At 41.0% G+C, this 20,009-nt stretch overlaps 1 protein-coding gene across 1 annotated transcript in view; it reads left to right on the plus strand.

The window, feature by feature from the left end:
• The window catches only part of Myo1d (myosin ID), a 290,093-nt gene that overhangs the window by 125,340 nt on the left and 144,744 nt on the right, over window positions 1-20,009 (plus strand). The window contains exons 15-16 of the mRNA XM_041665567.1: window positions 297-463; window positions 6,083-6,290. Of these exons, the coding sequence (XP_041521501.1) occupies window positions 297-463; window positions 6,083-6,290 (375 nt within the window). The remainder of the gene's footprint in view (window positions 1-296; window positions 464-6,082; window positions 6,291-20,009) is intronic.

The following is a 20,009-nucleotide window of genomic DNA, read 5'->3' on the forward strand; positions in this document are numbered from 1 at the left end:
TCCATTCTTTGGTCGAGGGGCATTTAGGTTGTTTCCAGGTTCTGGCTATGGCAAACAAAGCTGCTATGAACACAGTTGGGCACAACTTCTGATGAGTCTTAAACAGTAAAATAGGAACTGGTGATTACATGAGAACTACTTTGAATTGGGGCAGAATGGAAGATTGCTTCATTCACAGATATACCCAGGTGATCCAAAGCACTGGTCTTAATGTGATACAGTGGACACTGATGACATGCTAGCATCCCTTGTCTAGGTCTACAGTGAATTCTGTCATTGCTTATTTATTCCTTTAGGAACCATACTATGTGCGTTGCATCAAGCCCAATGACAAGAAGTCCCCACAGATATTTGATGATGAGCGCTGCCGTCATCAGGTGGAATACCTTGGATTGCTGGAGAACGTGAGAGTGCGCCGGGCAGGCTTTGCCTTCCGCCAGGCCTATGAGAAGTTTCTTCACAGGTAAGGATAGAGTGCACTCGGAATTATGATGATACAGCAGCCATGTTAGGCCGTCTGGAAATTCAAGGAGGTACATGGATTTGGAGTCTTACGTAGAACCCTGCTGCAATACTTACTTCCTACCTAAACCAGATATCTCACCTCTTTGATCTTATTTCTGCATCTATAAAATGAATATAAAAACTTCATTGAATGGTTGTTGTGAATGTTAAGTAAAAGTCCAAGTCCCTGGCATGTAATAGATACTTGGTACTCATATCACTACTGATACAGTGATTATCATCATTACCAACACAAAAGTCAAAGAAGCAAGTGGTCATAGCCTGATTTGAACAGAATAGAAAAGGAAGTTGAGTCAGGAGCATTCCTCTAACAGTTCAGGAGTGTTTGCTGTACATAGAGACAGAGGAAAATGGACAACAGCAGCTGCAAAAGGATATGTGGTCTCCTGAGACAGGATAAAGTGCACGGGTAGGGGCAATTAAGACCAGGGGAAACCCCGTGGCACATGAGAGAGGGATATAAAAGTAGCAAAAGCATCCTTGAAGTGCCAAGACAGGATAGAATCCCAAACTCAAGTGGAAGGTCTGTCAGCTCAAGATGGGAGCAGAAGCATTTTGCCTGTCACAATGGGACACAGTTAGAAGATAATGAATATCAGGTTCAGGAAGGCTTGAAGCTTCACAGGTAGCAAAGTGCAGTTGTTCCTGTCTACTTCTGTGAGGCACAATCTTGAGTAAGAAAAAGTGATAGAGGAGGGTAGAGGGGAAGTTTTTAGATCAGTGGGTCTCAGCCTTCCTAATGCTACAACCCATTAATGCAGTTCCTCATGTTGTGGTGACCCCAACCATAGCATTATTTCATTGCCACTTCATAACTGTAATTTTGCTACTGTTATGAATCATAATGTAAATACCTGATATGTGGGAAGATCCGAGGTGGGGACTCTAGGGGGCTCAACCCAGAGGTTGAGAACCACTGTGTTAGATGGTGAAAACAAGTGGGTTTGTTCCATAGGTTTGTCATCAGAAAGGAAAAAGGGCCTGTTGGAGATATGAGATTATAAACAGGAGAAACCTAGTGTTGATGAGTTTTCTCCACGGCACTAGTATTCAGCCATGTGTGTGCAAGGGAGATCACAGTGAAGAAATGTTTTTTGGCTGGAATGATTAAATCTTTATAGAGTAATAGCCTGGAAAACTGGAATTCAATTTTATAGTAATCAGAAATTTATGCTTAAAACTGATCCACTGTTCTTGTTGAAATCACACAAATCTATAGGCTGTATGGCAGAAGTGTTTTCAAGAGTGGATATGTGTTCATTCTGAGTCTTGATTTCAGTGTCTAGTTCTTTCGTTAGAAAGAGTTATAATCCATCTTCATTACACAGAAAATTTTAACAATTTATCAGTTCCAGTGTTGTCATATGCAGAAAGTCAGCAGAAGTTAAGTATCAGAGTGAGCATCCTGAGAACAGTAGCTGTCAAAGAGTCCTGTTCTGGGAGTGTGCTTCCATGAGATACAGTGGAAGCCATGAGAGTGGTTGGAGTAACCAAGCAGTAAGCAAGCTTGCTAAAGGGAAAAGGCATATTGTGAGTTGGGACCTACCCTTTGTCTCCTTTTGGACTTTTTACATTTCAGCTCAGAAGGTGTTTATGTGTTCATTTGAAGCATAGAAAAAATGCTAAGCATTCGAATACAATTTCTAATATATAAAAATAGAAAGATTAAAAAGAATCTTTGAGGGGCTGAGGAGGTAGATGAGGCATAAAGTGTTTGCTATGCGAATGTGAGGCCCTGAGTTCAGATCCCCCGCACCTGTGCAAAAATGGGTACAATGCATACATCTTTCCCAGTACTTGGTGAAGGGTCAAAGGTGGATCCCAGGGGCTCAATGGCCAGACAGTCTAGATAGTCTAGGCAAGCCCCAGGTTTAGTAACAGAGATCCTGTCTCATAAAATTAGCAAGGGATAAAGGGTGACACTCAGTCACCCCTTGACCTACATGCACATACACACTTGCATATGCATACACACTTCTACCCCACCCCCCATGAAAGTATAAATTTCCAATACAGTAATCTCAGTGGCTCAAGATTAAACACCACATTCCTACCCCAAACATCCTTAAATAGTGCAAAAACATATATATGTATGTGCTGGTTGATTTTCATGTCAACTTGCTACAACCTAGAGTTACCTGGAAAGAAGGACCCTCGATTGAGGAATTGTCAAATCAGATTGGCCGGTTGCCACATCTATGGGAGATGATTCCTACATGGCTCTTCTTTCTGGGTTCCTGCCTTGAGTCCTTGCCTGGGAGTATAAACTGAAATAAATCTTTTTCTCTGCTAAATTGCTTTCGTCCACAGTGTTTATCACAGCAATAGAAAGCAAACTAAACAATTTTAAAATAGCAAATGCACAGCCAAGATAGAGAATCAAAAAGAAAAAAAAGAGCTACTCAGTGAACCTTGAAGATGTGTCTTACTTGTAATCATGATAAGAAGATGCAGAGGCAATCTAGTGAAGCTTGAGCTGCCTTTTAAAAAGCCATCCCAGGCTAGATGTGGAGATATATATTTGCTATCCCAGCATTGGGAGGTTAAGGCATCAGGAATGTCTATACCTAGCCTATATAGTGAGTTAGAGACCACTCTGAGCTACATAAGGAGGCCTAGAGTGAATGAGAAGAATGAATTCCAACTGGGTAGGCGTAGCTACACTGTTAGGAGATTGGCATAATGACCAATACAAGGAGCCACATCTCCAGCTGCTGTAAGGAAAGCAAGGCCCATCTAAGGTCAGTACAAGAAGAAAAGACAGAATAGAGAAGAAGCATTATTCAAACAAACTGAAGAAATGGCCAAATGTTGATGAGATTTTAGGGTATTTAAACTTTTCAAGAGAACTATAACAATAGTTAATGGCTTTTTAAAATGCTTATTCTGTATATCAGGTCCATTTCTTAAGCATTTTATATGTTTGTTTTAAGTTACTGAAACTGGCAGCCTCAGAAAGTAGTGTCTTACCTCATTCTGTGCAGCTGAGGAGACAAAGGTGCCGCAAACATTGTCTTTAAGAAATGGTGCTGGGGAAACTGGATATCCACTTGTAGGAGACTGCCTCCATCCTATACAAACCAATGCAAAGTGGATCAAAGACCCTCAGATAAGAGCCAAATCTTTGAAATTAGGCAACAGACTACAAGATCTGAGGCTAAGGAGATGGTTCACTGGCAAAGTGAAGGCAGAGCAGCAACGTAAGACTGATGGAGCCTGCGCTCCTCTGTAATCCCAATGCTTCCAGTCCAAGGATCCTGGGAGTTGGCTGGAGAGCCATTCTGGATAGAATAGAAAACTCCAGTTTTATAAACTTCATTCTATTATTTTATAAAAATTTAGATTTATTTTTATTATTCTTAATTGTGTGTATATGTTTCTGTATATGAATCTGTGTACCTAAATGCAGGTGCATGAGAAGGTTAGAGGCATCAGATCCCCAGAACTGGAGTTACAGATAGTTGTGAGCAACAATATGGGTGCTAGGTATTGAACTCAGGTTCTCTGGAGGAATAGTGCATACTTTTAACTACTGGTCCATCTCTCCAACCCTTGATAATGTTTTGTTGTATATATACTGATGTTTTGTCCGCTGGTATATCTGTGCACCACTTGCATGCCTACTCCCCATGATGAGCAGGTGAGGGCATTGAATTGCCTAGAACTGAAGCTGCAGATGGTCGTGAGCTTCCGTGTGGGTACTGGAAATTGAATCTGAACCCTCTAGAAGAGGAGCATGTGCTATTACTCACTAAGCCATCTTTCTAGTCCCCAAGAGACCTTAATTTTAAAAATAAAAATATCATAGAAAGCAATAAAAGTAGATACCCAACTTCAACCTCTGACTCCCACATAAACACACACTGGTGTGTGCACACACCTCAGAAAGGAAAACACTTATGACATAGTCACAGGCAATGATGTTCTAAACATGAATCTAATAGTAGCCTTAGGAAATAATAACAAAAATTGATAAAGAATAAAACATAAAACTAAAAAGATTATGTGAAGCAAAAAAAACAGCAGAGAAGAGATAGCCTATAGAATGAAAGAAAATAGTTGCTAACTATTCATCAGACAGATCAATATACAGAATATATTTTAAAAACCAAACCATCTACACAATACAGAAATCACTTCATCCCACCACAGTCTGATAGCTATCCTCAAGAAAACAAATGACTAATAGGTTGTGGAAGAGGGGGAGAACCCAGACATTGTGGTGGGAGTATAAATTAGTACCAATGCTAGGGGATCAGAAAGGACTTTTTTCAAGAAACAAAATGCATATGATTCAACTACATAGTTGGACAGAGAAAAGGGCTAGAGAATCAGCCTAGGTGCCCATCAGCAGGTGAATACATACAGATCTGGGCTAGTATTCAGCAACAAAGAAGAGCCACACCTTATCATTTTGGGGAAATTGGATGGAACTGTAGATAATGCTGTTGAGTAAAATAACCCAGACTCATAAAGAGAAGTGTTTCCTCTTTCACTCATCTGTGGAGTCTTGGGATGAGAAAAGATATGAAAGCAAAGGGAAAACTAAAAGGAGATGAGGAAAGGGCTTAAGGAAAGCAACGGGAGGATGAACTGATCCAAGTATGCTGTATGCAATATGGAAGCTTCTCAGTGAAACCCTTTCTTTTATACTACTAATATATATTAATTTAAATGGTTGAAAATAAGAAAATGTGATTACTAAAAGGAGCATCAGTCAATAACTCTGTAGCCTGAATGAGAAGAAAATCTCAAATTACTATAAAATTCAGGTTCAGTACCAGAGAAAAATCAATTAATTTAGCTCCATGTTAGTGCTGCCTAGGATATGGGGGGAATCCCTGTGGTGGGCAGGATTTTTAGATGCTCTGCCTTCTGCTTCTTTGTACTCATGCCCCGTGTGGCCCCTTAATTGTCTGCTGAAGCTCTCACTGCTTCCACCAAAGCAGACTGTGGTAGAAGTGGTGGAATGTCACTTGGAGGTTGTGACATGTGACTTTTGTCTTATACTTGCATAAGGAGTTGCTCTGTGACAGACTCAGATGGTAAGGAGCTGTTTAGACGTAGAAATGCAAAGTCATTCTCGTGTGTTAACCTAACACTGCTTAATTTTCTCCTAGTTTTAAGGGTTCGTCCACAGATCCATTTGACCTCCTTTGAAGAGAGTCATGTTATTCATAAGCATTGTCAGTTTTGTTCTTCCTCACTGTGCTAATTAGATCCCCAGAGCAGTGTACTGAGAACCCGTGCTGTAAGCATCCTTGTGTCTGTAAAGAGGATGCTTCCAGGGTCACCTGCTTGCAGGTGATAATTACTATTAAATTTTTGGTGAGTAGCCTTCCAAAGATGAAGGCAGGCAGTCCCTTTTATTCCCAGTTTAGTAAGAATTATTATCATGAAGGAATGTTTTAGTAAACAGATTCTCTTCTCATCTCATCAGACTAAAGAAATTTGCTTCTCTTAACAGTTAGCTAAAGTTTCAATGAGAAGCTTTCTGTTAAGATGACCGTACAGATTTTCCCTCCTTTGATTTTTGCCCTGTTCTTCCTTCATCCAGGTACAAGATGATCTCTGAATTCACCTGGCCTAGCCATGACCTTCCTTCAGACAAAGAGGCTGTCAAGAAGCTCATAGAACAATGTGGCTTTCAGGATGACGTAGCTTATGGGAAGACCAAAATCTTCATTCGAACACCCCGTACGTTGTTCACCTTGGAAGAACTCCGTGCCCAGATGCTTGTGAGGATTGTCCTCTTCCTGCAAAAGGTAGCTTCATGTTTTATGTGCAAGAGGCCTTTGTATATTCAAAATTTTGCTAAATGTTTTTCTTAATTCAGGAGATGTATGGAGATGGTCTAGTTTGTGGATCTTCACACTCCTCACATTGCTCCCTCCACACATGCAGAACGTACTCGGCCATGCAACTTCAGAACTCAAAAAACATGTTGTCCTCTGGTGTTTAAGTGAGGCATCTAATTGGTCCACTTCTGTAATTAAACATTTTTTTCTCTCAGCCTAAATGCTTAAAGGACCTTTCAAAAATCTGGATTTTACACCTTGGCAGAGACCTTGGTGGTGGTGGTAGTGGTGTTCTTAGTTGGGCAGAACAGATGGCAGTCCTTTGTTCATCCTAGCTTGATGCCTGGCTTGGTGGCCAAAGCTGTTTCATGCCTAGGGCACATGAAAAATCCTGCATTTCAAAAATGTGCCAATATGTTTGTGGCCGTGCCGTAAGCAATCCGTATACTACACTACCTCAGATGTGGATTCTGACTCCCTCCTCATGGACTGTAGCTCCCATCACTGACCTGCTCAAGGCGACCTTCTCACTGCATGCATGTGTTCAGTCTTTCTACCCCAGCCTTCTCATCGTAGCCGCCACTTAAAAAAGTCATATGTGTGAGCAACGTGTAATGACTCACACTTGTAATCCTAGCACTCAGAAACTGAGGCAAGAGGTTCACAAGTTTGAAACCAGCCTAGACTACTTAGACTACATAGTGAGTTCTAGGTCAGCCTGAGCCACAAAAAAAGTCCTTGTCTCAAAAGTGAAAAGTAATAAAGTGTATGTGTGTATATGTATATGTACATATGTATATAATGTGTATATTTTTCTAATCACATTCTTCTAGAAGAATTGGTGTCATAGCATATCTCTCTATGTAATTAATATAAGTACTGTCAGGTTCCTATTCAGAGCAGCTATCAGTTTGTACAACCACTACCAGTTGGTTATCTCTCTGAGGGTGACCGTGTGCCTATATCCCCACAAGTATGATATTACTCCCTACATTTTATCAGACTACTGTTGAACTTGAGCATTTCAGTAATTGGTTGATTGACTGGGGTCCTGTAAATTGCCTATTTATATCTTTTGTAATATTTGTATTCTTTGAGAATTTCATACAATGCATTGTCAGTAAATACATTCTCCTCCTCCTCCTCCTCCTCCTCCTCCTCCTCCTCCTCCTCCTCCTCCTTCTCCTTCTCCTTCCGTCTTGTTTTTTTCCTTCCTTATTCCTTCTTCCTTCTTCTTCACCACCTTTTCTACCCCCCTTTCCTTTGACCTTCCCTTATTGAGTCCAGTTTGTGTTGCCTGGGGAGTCTTAGCCTACACTGGTGTGTGGTCAGTCTGCTAGGTCACATCATTGAAGGAAACTGACTCTCCTCCTGCTAGCTACCAAATGCCAATAGCTCCTCAGCTAGTGGTAAGATTGTGTATCTCCCTTCCTTCCTCGGTGCTAAAATTTTGTTTGGGTGGAGTTTGCAGAGGTCTTCTGCATGCTGTCACATCTTTTAAGTTCATATGTACATCTACACTGTTTGATCTGGAAAACACTATTTCCTTGATATTATCAACAACCTTTGGCTCTCACAGTCTTTCAGCTACTTCTTTCTTCAAAGATTCCTGAGCTTTGGTGGGAGTGGTCTGATTTAGAATTAAGTACTCCACAGTCTTTTGTTTTCTGTATGTTAACCAGTTAAGAGACTCTTGTGTTAATTTCCATCTACTGCAAGGAGTTTTTCTGATGAGGGTTGAGAGATACTCTGTATGCGTATAACGATAAGTCATGTTAGGGATCAATTTAATACTGTATCTCTTTAGCAGAATAATAGTATGGGGTTTTCACCTAAGGCCTGTGACATATCTATCCATAGGTTCTTGGTCCCTTAATAGTGCCAAATACAAGTTCCATCTCATAGAGAAGGCCTTTGATCCAATCAGAAAGTTGTTGATTACCTCCATAGCATTCATAACTATTGTACCAGTGGGCCTGTACTGTCAGGCCAGGAATTATTATAACTTGCAGGGTTCACACCTTGGTGAGATTGATGCTAACTCTTCTCTGGCATCGTACAAGCACCTTACAGCACTGTAAACACTAACCTGCAGAGATGAAGCTTCCAAGTTAGTACCAACGTGATGTCTCCTTGTTCTGTGACTCAAGTTCGTAGTGTGTTCCGCAATAGTGTCGTACAGTTCAGTTCTGGCGGATAACTAGGAGTACTGGCAATAGCTTGTGATACTTAGGGATCTATGTGACCTCAATGGCAAACTCAAAAAGTTAGCTTGTTCCTGGTACTGAGATTTTTATTTGCTAGCATGAGATGTCTGTTTGGAGCATTATCCCTCTATTGTGGGGATAATTCCAATAAACCTCTTTATATATGTATAATTATACATCTTATAAAGTGTCTATTGTGGGTCTCTTGTTCATTTTCTCCAAGTTGGTGTCTTCTTGATAGTAAGAGTTCCTTGAATATTCATATTACCGTATCATTATAAATATATCCTCCTACTTTATAGACAAAATAAAATGTATCCATAATGTGCTTTGCTGAACAAAATCAACCTGACGCAATCAGATTCTTCGGTTTTGCTTTATACTGTGGGCTTTTAAATTTCATCTGAGAAGAATTCCTTTGTTTCTAGGTCACAAAAATATTATTTTATATTTTCTCTCAAGAATTAGATGGATTTTTTTTCTTGAATTTAGGTCTTTAATCCTTTTGGAATCTATCTAGAAAGTGGTTTCATATAGGAATAAGTTTGGTTTTCTTTCATATGGCTAGCCAGTCTTCTTGTTGTGAGGTCAGCCCACCAGAGACCACCCCTACAAACACTCTAGTTTTTATTGCTGGCTGGTGGCTATCTGGAGACCTTGCCCACATCATGCAGCCCTGAGCCTTACAGCCCTCTATCTTTTATGCACTAAAACCACATCTTGGTTGTCACACTTCAGTTAGTGAGAAGCAGAACTATGGAAGCTAAAAGGCAAGGTTAGTGCATTTAAGAAATTTCCCAGAACAGTGGGTTAGGTCTTTGATGGAATAGGTCTTTGTTCCTCAGCTGGCATATCTGCATCCTGGTTTTAAGGTCAGAATGGCACCTCTAACATGGCATCAGTTGTGCTAAGGTCAGCGGGCCATTACATTCTCACACCACCTCCTGCAAAGTCTACTCCTTCCCTTTGATTTGGGGGCCTACTTTTATCTCATATATACTGTTTTCCCTGGTGCTCTGCTCTGTTCCAGTTTTTCTATTTGTCTCTTTTTGTGTTAATGCCACACAGATTTTACTGATATATGTCTTAATACCCAACTTCTTAAGTTGTGGATAATAACCCATACATGATTAAGTAACTGAATATAGGGGATAAAAAAAACTCTGGTGACAGTAAAAGGTTTCTGAACATGCAGTGACCAAAAATTAACTCAGAATTAAATCTATAATGAATCCGAGGTGTTCGAGGCAGGGCTCACCCATGCTGCATTGTGCAATTTACTGCAGCCTTGATTCTGACACATGACACCTCCACTTTGTATTGTACAAGCCATCATAGTACCAACCAATGCTGCCTGAAACACTTTTGATTTGAAGTCATCGTATGCTATAAATTGCAGTGTTAAATTGCATGCAAGTTTGCTGCTCTAAGAGAAACACAGTTGAACTACAGAAAATAAAGAATATTTTTCATACTTTCACTCTTCAGCATGCATCAAATTAGTGTATCCTTAAATTGTATTATGTTAGCATGCTTGATCTTAAAAATTGCTCTTTGAATGGTTGACTTGAGTTTCCTTTTTAAAAGGCACATGCCTTTAATCCCAGCACTCAGGAGGCAGGGGCAAGGGGATCTCTTAAGTTCCAGAATAGCCAGGGCTACACACAGAAACCTTGTCTCAAAAAAAAAAAAATAACAAAAATTGATAAATGAACTTTTGACTCCTATGTCCATTTCATTAGTATACAAATTTCCTTTTATCTTTAATAAATGATAAAACTGTACTTATTCTGGGGCTGGAGAGATGGCTCAGAGGATAAGAGCACACTAACTGCTCTTCCAGAGGTCCTGAGTTCAATTCCCAGCAACCACATGGTGGCTCACAACCATCTGTAATGAGATCTGATGCCCTCTTCTGGTGAGTAGGCATACATGGAGGTAGAATGGTGCATAAATAAATAAATGAACATGTAAATAAATAAATCCTTTAAAAAAAATTTTAAAACTGTACTATTCCAAAGGATTGTTTTAAAAGAAATTTCTTCATGGTTTATTATTATTAAATGTTTGATTTGTAAACCTATTTTACATATATACCTAAGAGTTATCTAAAACTTTCTCGGGTGAGCAGCAGGAAATGTTGAAGAAACCCTGTCTGAGTGCACAATAGGATAAACTCACCTTCTGTGCTTTTCTTTCCTAAGATGGAAAGGACCACATATAGACCTTTATCCCACAATATAAATTTTGATGTGTGTAATAGGGTCATTATACACAACAGTAATTTTTATTAGGATTGCATTGAATTTACAGAAACATTTAAAGGGATTAACAGTTGTGCAGTATGAAATCACCTCATTATGAGTACAAAGTATATTTATTTAAATCATCTTCATTGACCTTTAGACCAAAAGAGGACTTAGTATCAATGATTAATTCATATATACTTTACTATTTTTGTTGCTAATATGGGTTTCTTATATTTTCTACATAATAATGTTGGTGTAGAGAATAATACTGGCTATGTTGGTTTTTCTGCATCCAGAGTGAAACATTTCTTAATTCATATTTGTTGACTAGTTTTCCTGAGTAAATGATTACATCATATGCAGACATAAAAATTATCTCTTCCTTTACAGTTGCCAAGGTGTTTCTAAGTGTTGGTCTCCATTTATTTTGTCTGGAATGGAAAATAACTTTTAAACTAGACTACAAATTTCTGTTTAATCCTCAAACACTTTCCTTGTACCCGTTGCATTTTATCATCTTGGTCTACTTCTATTTTCTTTCTTATGAATGTTTGCAAGCTTGGTTTTTTTTGTTTTGTTTGTTTTTTTCTGAAACACTGACTATTTTCATACAGCTGTCATGGATCTTCATGTCGTTTCCCTTGATCCTTGATGCTCATCTTTGATGGAGTTTGTGGTGGTTGGGCTTATTGATTGGTTGTCTTATTGGTTGGTATCTTTGGATCAGGACTTGACTGTGTAGCTCAGGCTTGACTTCATGGTCATTCTGCTTCAGTCTTCCTAATGCTGGGGAAAGTATATACTCATGCCCAGTTATCTCTTATGACTTCGCTGTTAATTTTTTGTTGTATTATTTTAGATCTAATACTGTTTTTGCTTGGTCTTCTGAAACAGGCTAACTGGCATTGAAGGTAGTCTGTTCAGATCTACTTTCTTAGGAAGCCATCTGGAAGGGGCATTTGTGTGAACATAACAATTTTGTTGAAGCTTTGTGTTTTCTCTTGTTTATTTTTGTGTCTATGTTTTTCTTGAGACGAGTTTAGTATGTAGGCAAGCTAACCTGATACTCAATTTTGCAGTGTATTGGGATTATAGATATGTGTCATCTTGGCAGCTAGCTTTTTTTGTGTTCTTTATGATGATTTGTTTTTATTTTGTGTCTGTTATAGAATCAATCTCAATAAGTTTTTCTTTAGAAAATCACCCAGGTTCTGCAATCATTCCCTCTTATGCTCACTTTCTTTTTCGTTGTCAGCTTTAGTGATGCATTATGTTTCCCCATAAAAATGTGTCTCCAGTTTATTTATGCTATAATTTTCTTACTTTTAGTTTACTAATTGTATGTATGTCAAAATAATGAAGAACAGAAGTGAGATTATCTTCTCCCAATTTCTTTCACATGTGTTAATGACAGACAATGGAATTTGTTCTGGGATTTGTTTTTGGTATATATGGGACTGGCTACTCTCACATTGTGTGTGTGTGTGTGTGTGTGTGTGTGTGTGTGTGTGTGTGTGTGATTCCTTTTGTCTCCAGTAGTTTTTTTGTTTCGTTTTTTTTTTGTTTTTTTTTTGTTTTTTTTTAATATTTATTTATTTATTATGTATACAATATTCTGTCTGTATGCCTGAAGGCCAGTTGAGGGCGCCAGACGTCTTTACAGATGGTTGTGAGCCACCATGTGGTTGCTGGGAATTGAACTCAGGACCTTTGGAAGAGCAGGCAATGCTCTTAACCACTGAGCCATCTCTCCAGCCCTTGTTTCGTTTTTTAAGATAATTATTTCATCATGGGAGCATATAGTTGTAATCTCAGCACTTGGAAGACAGAGGCAGGAGGATCACAAGTTTGAGGGAAGCAGGCTACATAATGAGTTTCAGGCAAACCTGAGCTATGTAAGAAGACCCATGTCAAAAAATAAAGAACTAGGAATGTAGCTCAGTACTTACCTTGTCTGTACAAGGCTCTAGATTCAACCTCCAATATACACACAAAAAAATTGGGGGCCAGTGAAATGGCTCATGATATTGAGCTTGACTATCTGAGTTCAAACCAGGGGTTCACATGATAGGAAAAGATAAACAATTCCTATGGAGTATCCTCTGACCTCCACTCATGTGCTATGGTATGTGCGTCCACACACGTGTACAATCACACAAATCTTGTTTGTTTGTTTGTTTGTCTTTTGTTTTGTCGAGACAGGGTTTCTCTGTAGCTTTGGAACCTGTCCTGGAACTCACTCTGTAGACCAGGCTGGCTTTGAAATCATTTTTTATTTTTAAAATCAATTCCAGGCAATGCATGTTATAGGTATATGTTATTTCACCTTCTGCTGTTGTGATTTTTACTTCTGTTGCTCAAGATCACACTAAGGATTTGATGGCATTTATCGTATTAAATTAATAATGGTTGTCATCATCTGATGCTTGGTCTGCTCGCCATCTCCAGTTGGCTGAAGCATGTGACTTTACAGATGGCCAGAGACAGCCTAAGCCTGCTGAGAGCAGAGCATGCCACTGCATATCAAAGCACAGTCCACACACATACCGTGGGCCACAGTTCCTGGCAGCCTGTCACGTAGCCTGCTGTCAGTTTAGAACTGTGTTCAAGTATATTTTAAAAACTTGATATAATGTATTGATTATAAGTGTTTTTACAGAATAGTTTCAAAGGTGGCCCGTGTATCACAAGGACTGTGCCTGTTGGTTTGTCTTGGTGAACAATTTAACTTTATCTGTACGTTTTTGCATTTATGTGTTAATTTGTGTTGTGTTTTGCATTTTTCCTGTCAGGTTATATAATAAAGCCCCCATCACAAGAACAGTCTTGTGAAGAGTTAAGCGTGGTTCATTAACACTTAAGCTTACAATGAAGATTGTAAATTCAGGAACTGAGAATAACATGCTGTTAATTATAAGTGGTTTTCAAGATTTGTATACAGAACTGAGCAAAATAACCACAAGACAGACTGAACAGAATAATCTTCTAAGTGGGACTTTGCTGTTTCTGCAGTCCATTTGCCCCCTCCTCACAGGAATTTACTGTGAGGTAAATAGCTCCGTGAAGCTTTGCCAAGTGAGAGAGGAAGCCACGTGGAGTTTACAGGTTTCTAAACAAAGCCTTCTCCCTTCTGTGTGAAACCAACCTCGTGCTTTGTTATTTCTCAGACTAAAAGCAAAATCATTATTTCTCTTTTAAAAATTACTTTTTCCCTTAAAGAAACAAACCAAAAAGCTTCCTAAAATGGTATCTGACTGATGGCTGCTCTTCCGGTTACTTTTTACATAATGCCTACATCTTGTGAGAACCTTTTAGACAAGTCCATTTGGTAACCAAGGAAACTCAAACCACGGAGGGGCTGAGTACTAGATGGAGTCACACAGACGATGAATGCTGGGACTGGAATTTGAACCCAGGAACCTGCCTCCCACCCACACACTGCACTTGCCCGATAGTGGTGTCGTTCAGGATTCCCTGCTGCGAGGAAAACCAGGTGTGACTCACACGCTTTTTGTGAAACTAGCCACAAAGGTGATGATGAGAGAGCCAGTAAAGTCGGCAGAGTTCCTTGTTAAATAGCCTGCGTAGACATCTAGCAATGTCTGAATCATTCACTGTAAAACATGTGGACTGAGGTGTGCTTTTAGTACAAGTGGAGGAAAATGCTGATGTTGAGACCCTGAGTCAGCTCTTGACACGACAGTAATGAAACATGGTCAATGAGCGCTGTTTCCTGATGGGTTCTCCGGAAGGAGATCCGGGAGCCCTGGGTGGGATAGGAAAGATGTGGCTGCTGACAGAGCAGAAGCGGGTGCATTACTATGCAGCCCTGTTGCCTGTCTACTCTGCTGTGTTCACAAAGCGCATGCTCACAAATATGCGCTTGGCCTTGCCTGAACGTTGACAGAAGCACAGTGTACCTTTGACCTGATGGTAGCCTCTAGCGCTGTCTTTGCAGTATTTTTAATGAGTAATAAACATATATTTGTTCGTTATTTCTGAATGGGGATATGAAAATGAGCGAGACCAGGTTCCACCCACAAGAAGCCCAACACAAAAGAAATGTGTTAGCACTCAGACCAGTAAGATAGAGAAATTGTGATGCTCTGGAATAGGCAATGACTGCCAGAGGGACTCAGGAATGGATCCTGGCTGAGCTGAGGAAAAGGCTTGGGTGGGAGAACCAAAAGTTTGCCAAAAACTTAGCTTTTCTAGGTCTGTGTTTTACATAAAACTATATTTCTACTAATATAGTAGAAAAGAGACCATGGGAAGGGAGGAATAGATCTTAAGGAAGCCAGGGGATGCATGCAACATGAAAGCAGGGGGGAAGATTATCTAGGAAGAGGAAGGGAAAAGCAAGAAGGGGATGGGAGAGGTTAATAAGAACAAAGTGTATATAATGCCATATATGAACAAAAATGCCATAATAAAGCCTGTCACTTTATTGAGGAAGGGGTTTCATTTGTTAAAGACAGGGATCTTGTATAGCCAAGACTGGCCTCAGACTCACTAGGATTGTTCTGAACTGCTGATCCCTCTGCCTGCACCTCCTGAGTTCTGGGATTATAGGCATGCATCATAACACCCAGAAAAATCCATTATTTTGTTTACTGTCTCAGTTACTTTTCTATTGCTATGAAGAGACACCATGACCAATTCAACATATAAAAGAAAGCATTTAATTTAGGGGCTCACAATTCCAGAGGGTTAGAGTTCATGATCATCGTGGGGGCTGAGGGAGCACAGCAGCAGGCAGGCATAGTGCTGGAGGGCTGCCTGAGAACTTATCTCCTGATCCATAGGCATGAGGCAGAGATGGGGAGAGGGTATCTGAGTTTGGTGTGGGCTTTTAAACCTCAGCCCAATGACACATTTCCTATGGCAAGGCCATAGTTCTTTCCAAACAGTTCCACTAACTGGGTACAAAGTATTCAAACATATGAGCCTATAGGGGTCATTCTTTTTCTTTTTCTTTTAAAGCATTTTTATTTATTTATTATGCATACAACATTCTGTCTCCATGTATGCCCACACGCCAGAAGAAAGCACCAGATCTCATTACAGGTGGTTGTGAGCCACCATGTGGTTGCTGGGAATTGAACTCAGGACCTCTGGGAGAGCAGCCAGTGCTCTTAACCTCTAAGCCATCTCTCCAGCCGCGGGGTCATTTTTTTCAAACCACCACAGTAACCTTTTTTTTTAAAAAAAAAAAAAAAGTCTTTAAAAAAGAGATATGTTTATAGTAAGGACAGAACTTAATCTCTAGTAGACTGACAATTTGTACAGTTGAAGTTTAATAGAGCTGGCTTATTGACTGACTCTAAGGTTCATGGGTAAAATAAACTTCTTCTGACAAATATAGATACAAGGTCTTGTACAAAAATATTCAAATTTGTTTTTCTTATAACAAATACAGACTTGCTCTTAGAATGGCTGAAATAGCCCTCCCCATGTTGCAAGAAATCTCTTGCCCTTCATTCAGATATCCAGTTGTGTAACTAGCTAGTACAGCAGCCAGGTGGACATAGCCTTCCCGTCGGCCTTACAGCCAGCGTGCGAGTGTTAACTAACAAGGTATACAGAGCTGACTCAGGACTTTCTCCTCAAAGCACCTGAACCCAGCAGACTCCCATCCTGCCAAGGTTGCTCATTAGTAAGTGCTAGTTGTGGCTGGCAGCCTGATTTACACATTTTGGGAAGTTGAGGGGGATTTGCTTTGCTTTGTTTTGTTTTTGTCGTGGCTTAAAACGTTTGTTTCTTACACTCTCCTGTGCATAGTTTCCAGCTCTTGATTTGATTTTGGGTGTTTTATTTGACTTTGTTTAGGAAGTAGCTTTAGTTTTCTACCTAGCATAATCACATAATATTCTTTTAGTTTTGATGGGGGTTTTGGGTTTTTCTTTTTTTGCGGTTTTTGCTTTTGTTTTAAAAAGACAGCCGTACTATGTAGCCCAGGCACCTGTTTTCATAATCGTCCTGCATTATTTCCCCGGGGGCAGGGATTGCAGACATGCACCACTATGCTGCCTTAGCATGTCATTTTAAGATTTTTCTTCAGGGTAATACAGTGACTGTTTACTTAGCCTGCATACTTCTTACACTTTTATTATTTAAAAGTTTCCATATAGCTGGGAATGGTGGCACACACCTTTAGTCCCCAGCACTCAGGAGGCGGAGATAGATGGATCTCTATGAATCTCCATGTAACCAGCCAGGGCTACCTAGAGAGACCCTGTCTGAAAAACACTTTTAGTTCACATGCTTACTTTAAGAATGGTCAGTTTGGTTTTCAGTTTTTCATCATTTCACAAAAAGGCTGCAGTTGACATTCGTGCATGCTCCCTCGCCTGCAGGTAAGCCTGCTCTGGGAAGAAGCTGCTCACTGAGGACTCCAGAGAGCTCATTTTAGACGCTCCTGTGTAGTGCAGGAACATGCAGGCACAGATCTATAAGACTGTTGATGTCATCATGTGCCATGATGGTCTCTAGAATATTCTGCTGTACACTTGTGGGGAGTGAGAATTTTAAAAGCAAATAGCCTACTTGTATTCTTATGAAATTATTTTGTTCTCAAGGACCCCTTAAGAGGATTTCAGCAATGTCCAGGGTTCCCCTGAAATACACTTTGAGAACTGCTGCTTCAAAGCATAAACCCCAGATTAGAAATACTAGACTGTAAGGTGCACACATTTATTTGTTTGCTTATTCATTCATTCATTCATTCATTCATTCTATTTGTGTTGACAGAGGTTTCTGTCCCTTCTGGTCCCACAGCCGTTCAGTCCCAAAGAAACACACAGAGGTCTACATTAATCATAAACTGGTTGGCCTATTAGCTCAGGCTTCCTATTAACTTTTACATCCTACATTAACCCATAATTCTTGTTCGTGTAGCCACGTGGCTTAGCACCTTTATCAGTGAGGCTTTCTCATCTTGCTTCCTCTGTGTCTGGGTGATGACTGCAGACTAACCTTTCCTCTTCCCAGAATTCTCCTGTTCTCATGGCCCAGCCTCTATTTCCTGCCTATACTTCCTTACTGGCTACTGGCCAATCAGCGTTTTATTAATATACAAGTATTTTATAAAATACATATAAAATGCAAATCTTTACAGGGTACCAGGCCATTGTCCCACAGCATATGTGTCTTTTTTATATCATGTATCTTGATCCCATTCATTTTCCTGTCCCTTTGAACCCGACCTTCCTCCCTGAGCATGCCACTAGATAAAACAAAATTTAAGAGAAAAAAGGGAGAAAAAATTTAAAGGGAAAAACATAAAAATCTTATCATGTAAGTTGCAGTGAGTCATGCCATGAACCCTTTTGTCCATATACCTTTACTTTCAAGTATTCATTGCAGAGAGTCATTGGTCTGGTTGGAGGTTTTTACTACTCTATCAATGCTGAGCCTCCCTAGGGCTCCTCCTGGACTTTCTTAGGGTTGCCCTGTGTTGTGTGAAACCTGCAGCTTTGGGTCTGCAGGTCAGGTCCCTTCACATGCTCCAGAAGATCATAGATAGAGTGGATGATGGGGCAGACCAAGTTATATCCTTGGGTCTGGGCCTGGGCATCTGTAGGGTTGGTCCACCAGATGTGAAATAGGGACCACTCTCCCATGCTTACGACTTTGGGCCTGGCTCACCCACACCTGCACTAACTGGGTTGGCTCTCTCACTCTTAGGACCCCAGGTCCAGCTCTTCCACCTGCCCCAGACATTGATGGCCGGCGGGGGGACAGGGAGGGAGGGCATCTCTCCCCCACCCATGCCACCACAAAACAGATGGATAATGGGGACAGCTCTCCCATGCTCACAATTTCAGGGCTGGCTCACCCACACCTGCACCAACAGGGTTGAATCTGTTGTGCTGTCTTGACAAGGTGCAAACCTGATCTCCTGAGTGTTGCAGCTGGTGGGGGTCAAGGATAGTTTTCCCACTCTCATGACCACAGGGCTCCTCTCCCACATGCCTCAGGCGTTGATGGGCAGATAGGAGGACATCATTTTTCCACCCATGCTCACAGCTTCGGGGCTGGCTCACCCACACCTCACTAACAGGGTTGGCTCTGCTGTGCTGCCCTGGAGAGGTGCAGGGCCTGTTCTCCCCAGGTTTGCAGGTTGTGGGGATCAGGGACAGCTCTCCCACTCTTGTTACCTCAGGGTTAACTCTCCCACCTGCCTTAGACATTGATGGATGGGGGGAGGGCAGAGAGAGGACATCTCTCCCAAGCCCGTGTCACCATGTGGGAGATAAGAGCTGGGGCTGGGTCTCCCATGGTCACATTCTCAGGGTGGGCTTACCTGTGCTCTTGTCAACAGTAATCTCTACTGTGCTGCCCAAAGTACAGGGCAAGCTTTCCCATGTGTTGCTGCTGGTCAAGGGTTCAGCTCCTTCACCATCTCGGCCCACTCCCTTCCTCTCTCATCTCTTCAGATATGTCTGTCCACAGGACCTGAACCATTGTCTTTCTCTCCCATGAACCACCACACCGTACCTCTGCTCACACTAATAGTGTCCTTCTGGCTGGTACTGGTACTGCAAGGTACCAGGTGGGTCCGTGTTTTCTTCTTGGAGCCCATCGTGGATAGCCCCAGACATGCGTGTAGGTCTCCTTGTCCCGTTCAGCTCACCCTGGTGGTGTGCTGGGCCATGCCTCCTCATCACAAATAGATCATTACAGTGCCCACCTGCCCGTGGTATCCGGCAGTCCCTTGTTTGGTGTGTTTAGCAGCATGGTGCAGGGCGGGGGGTTTCTCTGGAGTCCAATCAGGGACCATGGGGTTAGAATCCCCCTGGCCAGTGGAGAGGCATGCACATTTTCAGGTACATTGAAAATTACTCAGTTGCTTTTCTTTGTTGTTTTCTGCTGCATATGTCAGGCTAGGGGGCGGGGCCATGAGCTTCTGGGAGTGCTTCTGCCTTCGCCTCTCATTGCTTTCTTGCAAGCTCAACTGTAGCTGTTACATATTTATGTATTAGTAGAGCTATCAGCTAGTGCCTTACCATATTCCATGGAAATAGTAAGAAGATAGTGCTGTGGTCAGTTTGGGGGCTTTAAATAGATCTGTATTAAAAAGGAAACCGAGTAGCCAATTAAAGCCTGTTGCTATACTCTGGATAAACTAACGAGGGCCTCAGTCACATTAGTGGTAGCTGAGATGAGAGGAAATAACCAGACCGTGAGAGTTGTTGGGATGGGAAGCTAATTCAAGGCAGAAATGAGGG

The sequence above is a fragment of the Microtus oregoni genome, unplaced genomic scaffold (genome assembly GCF_018167655.1).
Source record: "Microtus oregoni isolate MIOR12 unplaced genomic scaffold, Mior012 000015F_ref0000493, whole genome shotgun sequence".
NCBI lineage: Eukaryota > Metazoa > Chordata > Mammalia > Rodentia > Cricetidae > Microtus > Microtus oregoni.